The sequence below is a fragment of the Mastomys coucha genome, unplaced genomic scaffold, assembly GCF_008632895.1.
Source record: "Mastomys coucha isolate ucsf_1 unplaced genomic scaffold, UCSF_Mcou_1 pScaffold15, whole genome shotgun sequence".
Classification (NCBI taxonomy): Eukaryota; Metazoa; Chordata; class Mammalia; order Rodentia; family Muridae; genus Mastomys; species Mastomys coucha.
In genome coordinates this window covers 144,425,939-144,433,392 of record NW_022196897.1, presented here as the reverse complement: position 1 = coordinate 144,433,392, position 7,454 = coordinate 144,425,939, and the positions used below count along the sequence as shown (strand labels likewise).

General features: G+C 39.8%; 1 protein-coding gene across 8 annotated transcripts in view; it reads right to left on the bottom strand.

Moving 5' to 3' along the window:
* The window catches only part of Ralgapb (Ral GTPase activating protein non-catalytic beta subunit), a 95,578-nt gene that overhangs the window by 50,149 nt on the left and 37,975 nt on the right, over nucleotides 1-7,454 (bottom strand). For 3 of the 8 annotated variants that reach the window (XM_031372582.1, XM_031372585.1, XM_031372589.1), the window contains 2 exons: nucleotides 5,104-5,233; nucleotides 3,253-3,410 (listed from right to left, as the gene is read on the bottom strand). In XM_031372582.1, the coding sequence (XP_031228442.1) occupies nucleotides 3,253-3,410; nucleotides 5,104-5,233 (288 nt within the window). Of the gene's footprint in view, nucleotides 1-3,252; nucleotides 3,411-4,049; nucleotides 4,059-5,103; nucleotides 5,234-7,454 lie in introns of all 8 variants that reach the window. The other 5 variants (XM_031372584.1, XM_031372587.1, XM_031372586.1 and 2 more) reach the window with 3 other exon arrangements.

The window sequence follows — 7,454 nt, the reverse complement described above, 5'->3', positions numbered from 1 at the left end:
TCTATTTTAGGGAGGGTATTGGCTGGCTTCTTTCTTCTATTTAGCATGGTTAATCCAGATGTATCTATTTTTGTAGCATTTCTTTCCTTTTATTGAGCTGTATTCGAGTACATGAATACAGAACAATTTGTCTAACCAGTAACTTGTTAATGGACATTTGGGTTATTTCCATCCTGTGGAAATACAGTTGCTATGAACATCCATGTCACTGAATGGATATGTTCTTCTATACTAGGACTGGAATGACAAGGTCATAAGATACAAGTTGATTAAATGGGTTTTTTTGTTTTGAGGGTTTTTTTTCATAATTTATTTTTATTTCATATGCAGTGGTGTTTTGCCTACATGTACGTTTGTGTGAGGGTGTCAGATCCTCTGGAACAAAAGTTACAAACAAGTGTAAGATGCCATGTGGGTGCTGGGAATTGAACCCTGGTCCTCTGGAAGAGCATCCAGTGCTCTTAACCACTGAGCCAGCCATCTCTCTCCAGCCTATAATGATTATATTTTTAAGGATTTGCCAAACTTTTTTTCCAAAGTGGTTATTACAATTAACATTCTCATTAACATTCTCCTTATATCCTCATCAACATTTGGTACAGTCAAATGTCTGTATTTGTTTCTTTATGTATGTATATGTGGTATATGCATATATGTATATGTATGTATGCAGAGGCCACAGGAGGACTGCTGGCTGTCTTCCTCTATCACAGTGGTTCTCAACTCTCCTAATGCTAAGACCCTTTAATACAGTTCTTCACGTTGTTTTATGGTTGTGACCCCAACCCTAAAATTATCTTCGTTGCTATTTCATAACTTTAATTTTGCTACTGTTGTGAACTATAATGTAAATATCTGTGTTTTATGATGGTTGAGGCAACCCCTTATAAAGAGTCATTCAACCCCAAGGGGGTTTCGAACCACAGATGAGAAGCACTGCTCTAATGCTTTCTACATTATTCCCTTTAGCTGGGGTCTTTCACAAAACCTAAAGCTTGCTGTTTCAGCTAGGGTGACAGGCTAGTAAACTCCTGAGATCTACCTATCTCTATCTGCCACTTTGAGGTCTATGTGGTCCTGCCTGGCCTTTTAAGTGGGTGCTGGGGATTTGAATTTAGATTCTCATGCTTAATTAACAGGTACTCTTGTCCTGAGCTACACTCCTAGCTCTCAAAATTAGCCATTCTAATGATTATGTAATTATATATCCCTAACAACTAATGATATTGAGGTAGGAAAACTCACCTTAAAGGAGAGTGGCACTAGTCCCTGGGTTTGGGTCCTGGACTGCATAAAAAGGAGGAAGCCAGCTGAGCACAAGCATTCATCTGCTCTCTTCTTCCTGACTGCAGACTCAACATGACTAGCTGCTTCAAGCTCCTGCCTCCCTGACATCCCCGCCATAATGGACTGTACCCTTGAACTGTGAGCCAAAATAAACCCTTCCATCCTTAAGTTGATTTTGTCAGGGTATTTTATCACAGCATGAGACAAGTGACTAATACACTTTACATTTAAGTCTACCATCAACTTTTAGCTGATTTTTATACCTAGCATATACCAAAGCGGTATGAAACCAAGTTTTCTACTAATACCATTGGTCAAAAAGACTAACCTTACTCCTTAAGAGTTATCTCTGCACTTCTGTCAAAAATCAGACAGTCACATAAGTGTGGTCATGAAGTCTCAATTACAGACCCCTAGTCTATTCATTCAACCCTGTTCTAACACCAGACTGTTTTAATCATTTTATCTCTATACAAAGTTATGAAATCAGGTAGTATTAGCCCATTGTATATGATGGCACAGGTCCAAAGCAATGCCCCATCCAAGCTAATCCATCTTCAATGAAAAGTGAACCACAAGTCACAGGGAGCAGCACCTCACCCTCTGTATGTATGGTCCACCATGACTCAGGGGTAGCTATCCTAATATTACGTATCAGCAACTGCTCCTCACAGATCTATTACATTTGGGGATTTCTGAAGTAAAGTTTCAAGTAGAGTTGAGAACACACTGAAGGTTTTTGTCTATTTTGTTTCTCGTAGCTTGTAAGACAGCTCTGACATGAAAGTCCTAAGCGTCATCATCTCAGAGACTACCCTCTGGTAACTTCTCACTACGTGACCACAATGCATCTTATACTTTCATCTCATCTGATCCTCACAACATCAACTGGTATATGAAAAATATTCTTTTCCATTTTAATAATAAGAAGTATTCAGATGCTAGTATGGACGTAGAAATTTAGAACCATTGTATGCTGCTGTGCAACAACAATTTGTAGTTCTTCAAAAGCTAAACAGAATTATCATAAACCCAAGAACTTTACCCTCAGTACATACCCCAAAGAACTGAAACTGCTATTCCAAATAAATATACATATATCCACAGAAACTCTAGTAGTAAGAGCTGAAGATGGTAACAGTCTAAATACCCCTCAACTGATGTGCAGGCAAACAAACAGTGGTAACTACATTCAGCCCAGTGCTGGGCAACCATAAAAAGGGGCTGAAACTAAAAAATTATGTCAAGTGAGAAAGACAGGCACTCTTGAAATGACAGACATAACACGATTTTCATACTGCTCCCTTTATGTGAACAGTCCTGACTAGGTAGATCCAAAGAAGCAAAAGCTCAGTGGCTGTCAGCAGAGGTGGTGGTTGGGAGGGTGGGCTAGAAAGCAACTGCTTTGAGCCTTAGGGATTCCCTTCTGAGGTGACAAAAACACATTGCAAGTGTAGTTGGTGAGCTGCATTACATAGCATATGTACTAATTGAATGGTTAGTTTTATGTTACATAAATTTAAGAGAGAAAGAGAACAGGAGAGAAACTAAGGTATAAGTGCAAAAAGATCCCACGCTTCTAAAGCTCTATAAAATTCAAATAACAGAGAAAACTGAATATATAGTCAATTTTTTTGCCTACTACAAATAACAGAAAATAAACTTTATAATAAACTCTTTATAAAATAAAAAATACATTATTATGGGGCAAATAATCACCAGTATTGAAGGTACAGTTTTCTGTACCTTAACAGAAAGATTCTATCTTTTGACCTATTTTTCATTTTGCAAAATTTCACTTGGAGGCTTGATTTTTGTATACTCTGAATGTAAAACACTCATGCATACTGACAACACTAAAATACCCAAACAAAGGTGTGTCAAAATTTAAAAAAAAAAAAAAAGAAAGAGAGAAAGAAAGAGAGAAAGGAGGAAGCATAACAAAAGTCTCTTGGGCTGTCTCACCTTTGCCAGGCCAGAGAGGAGCTCTAGAGCTGCCAATGATATGCTCATATCTTGCCGCCACTGGGAGTTGAGTCGCTGAGTGACGAGATGAATGCTGCGAATCAGGAGCCCAGCAGCGGAATCTGTATTAAGAGCTAGGATATAACCCAATGCCACATCCACAGGGAGGGAAAACAACTAAGCATTAGTAACAGAAGCACATCATTCCACCAGGCACAGAGCACAGCAGCCACAGTGAGCACAATGGGCACCCACACAGAGCTATGCCCCCACCCACCATCCTGAGCCCCAGGCCTGACTGAGGGCACACAAGGCACACATGGGGCTGGGCCAGCTTCTAGTTCCCAATCTACACTTTAACAAAGAACACTCTGGACTTGGCAATTTCAGTAAAATCCTTCTAACGAAAACTGAAGTCTTAAATTTTTAAATAAGTATCGCATAGAGTTTAATCTTCAAAACAAACAATGAAAAGGCATCCAAGTATTTCCTAGAGTTTTCCAGAGGCAAAATTTGAACCTTATAGCCTCCTCAGATGCTAGGAATTATCTTAAAGCATCTGTTGAAATGACAGGGTTTAAGCTAGTAAAACCCACATGCAATGCCTTTTCAAACCCATGTTTACATTTCACTCTTTACCACTACTTTAATACCTTTATAAAGGTAAAATAACCAAGTCAATGTTTTTACTTGGACTTCAATTTTATATTTACAGTAATTATTACTTAAAGAGTGAATTCTAAGAAATTAAACAATGATAAAATCTAATTATAAAGGAAGCTTTAGGGGCATTATACCTGTGGATCCTATCAGAAAGAGGGCAGTGACAACAGAAAAAGGAATGATCATTAAAGAGAGACAGTCATGCGACACTAACACAAATCTGGATTTCTTAGTAAAAAATATGACATAACAAGCAGAGCTCACTAACACCAGCTGAAAATGCTAGAACAAGCAATCACTTCAAACACTTATATACAACACATGCTGTAACAAAAAATTATCTTTAGTTCTGAAATGTCTTAGAAAGTACGAGAAAGAGAACTTCAACCTAGAGAAAGCCTAACTCTACATAAGAAGTAACAATTTAAATGTACTGAATATCCACATAATGACTATGGATTTGACATGCTGATGGGTAATGTGTCATAAACTTCAATTGAAAGCATCGCCCATGAATACGGCTCAAAAATTCTCCAGATGACTAAAAAGTCAAGCTCACACCTAGGGAATTAGATATGCTAATCTCATGGAATAAACACTCACAGATTTAATCACTATTAGCACTTGAGCATAAAAACATTATAGAGTGTTCACACTAAGTCCATAAAACAATTGCTCAGTGTAAAGGGCACCACTGAACAGGATGCTTTGCTGGCAAATATTTTATTTAGCAGAGCAAAACGTGTGTCTTTGTTCTTGTAACTGAAGAGCCTCACAAGACAGAGTGACTAAGTTTTAACATGGAAGCACATGTTCCTCTGGTCTCCTCTAATACACCCTCCCCCTCTTCCCCCACAGCTGCAATTACTTGCCTCACTGACCATCTCTGCCATTATTTTGAAGCAAGGTCCACATCTTAGCCTGTATCACCACTGCCTGCTGCAGAACATAGACCTTTCATCATAAACTTCTGTAAAATCTAACAAACTCCAAAACAATCTATAAAAAAATCATAAAAATACTTTTTCCTTATTTTTTTAGACTAACATCTTTTGCCAATTATACCCTAAGTAGACAGAATTTTTATTTTTGTTTTCAATTCTTGAATAGCTTTAGTTTTGCTTATTTTGTAAATCTGAGAATGAACACATGTGTAAATGCTATCAGACTGTTTTAAGCACAGCTTACCATAATCCCTCAGAAGAGCTTGAGCAGGTCTCTCGCTATCAGGGGTGGTAGGCTCTGTGCTCCCTCCACTTGCCGAGCTGATGCCACTGTTAGTGCGACTATGACTCTTCAGGTTGTTTTCTCCACCACCCTAGTCAAAAGAACCAAGAGGAACAGTTTACAAGTATAAAAAGTTAATTATTAAAACCTGTTAGAGGTGGGGTGGTGGCTCAGGAGTACTGCACTTGCCTCACATGTAGGAGGCCCTAGGATCATGTAGGAGGCCCTAGGATCATCCCCAGTACTGAAACAGTTAACAGGCTAACTAGCACAGGTGATACACAGATAAACAGACAAGGAATTAAAATCACTGTGGTACTGTTGCTCAGATGCCTTCTGTTAAAAGGATACACAGGGTGTGATAACGACAAATATCCATACTGAGGTTTCCTGTGATGTCTCCTTAGAACCCTTTATATACGCTGGAGTTCTCTAGCTAATGATTTCAAGTCATTAAGGAGAATACCGTAAAGTGCCATTTACAGCAAATCATCAGAAGAGGAATACAGTCTTCAAATAAAGACAATATGGGTCTGGGAAATGAGCTCAGACAATAAAGTATTTGCCACTCACAAATGAGGACTTGAGTTTGATCCCCAGAACCTACTTTAAATTAAAAAAAAAAAAAATAGCAGAAGGAGGGAAGGCCTAGGGAGATGGCCCAGTGGGTAAGAGCACTTGCTACACAAGTAGCAGAACCTCAGTTCAAATTCCCAAAACCTACTTAAAAGGTGAGCATGGCCACCGGCATGCCTATGTCACTGCTGTGAGGGGTCGAAACAAGAGCATCACTGGGCTTGCTAGAGGCCAGTTTAGCTCCATGCTCATCAAAAGATACTCAAGGTAATAGGGCAAAGTAACAGCACAGAATAACAGAATACCTGACAGCCTCCTCAACCTCCATGTTCACACCCTCCCACACCCTTATACACATGCACAAGCACACACACAAGCACACAAACATGTAAGCATACCTAGACAGATGTATCTGTACACACATGAAGACCCACATCCATTTGGGTATATACACACATAAAAGAGCAACTTTTAAATGTAGTTGTATGATAAAGTACAAACAACAAAATACTATAGTTAGTATAAATTCCCATAAAGACAGGAGCAAATAAACCCATTTGTTAAAGACTCCTTGTACCTTTCCCCATACAAACAGATCAGCACATTATTAGCCATCTACTGGAACATGAATGAATTTTCTTAATAAGTTTTTCATTTATCCAGCTCAGCCTATTCTATCTTATTATTTCCCCTGTAGCCCAGCCTGTACCCCGAGTATGACATGTATCTTTAGGGATACTGTCCATGGGGGCTTTTTAATTATCATTTTAAAAACTTTAGTGCTTTGGGGAACCTGCAAATTTCTAACAGGTAGTCCTAGATCTGTTAGGGATAACAGGAACTAGAAAGGCCTTTCCTAGAATATTCAGACTAGCTGAATGGTACTTCAAAACAATCTCAACTGGTGTTTCTCTCAAGGACCTAATGAGAAAAATATCAATATATGTGATGTTTAAAAATAGGATCCTTCTAAGTCTATGAGCTGAAATTTATAAACAAACAAGATGGCTTTCAAAATCAGGTGTGATGGTGCAAACCTGTGGAGGCAGAAAGACCAAGAGTTTAAGGTCGGATTCGGGTTCCTTCCGGCCTCTCTGGGCTGGTGCCCTGAGCAGACATTGTGTGCAAGCTCTGAAGCGAGTCCCACAACACCCAGAGGGGGCTCCACTCCCAGGTGCTCTAACACGACCAGGATCAGAGGTGAGGAGGACCAAACATCTGCCCCAACACCAGGAGTAACTGGGACCAGCGGGATCAGGCACACAGGAACTCTGACAACCCAGTGGCTCAGATTCCTTCCAGTCTGTCTGGTCTGGTGTCCTGAGCAGACCCTGGGCACAAGCTCTGCAGCCAGTCCCACAACACCCAGAGGAAACTCCACTCCCAGGTGTCACAGGATCACAGGATCCCAGAATCACAGGATCCCAGAGATACCTTGATTCTGAGGAGTTCTGACACAACCAGGATTACAGGAAGGACAGGCACCAGTCAGATTTAGCAAGGGCAGGTAGCACTAGAGATAACCAGATGGCAGGAGGCAATCATAAGAATATAAGCAACACAAACCAAGGTTACTTGGCATCATCAGAACCCAATAGTCCCACCATAGCAAGTCCTGGACACACCATCACACTGGAAAAGCAAGATTCAGATATCAAATCACTTCTTATGATGATGATACAGGACCTTAAGAAAGACATAAATAGCACCTTCAAAGAAATACAGGAAAACACAGG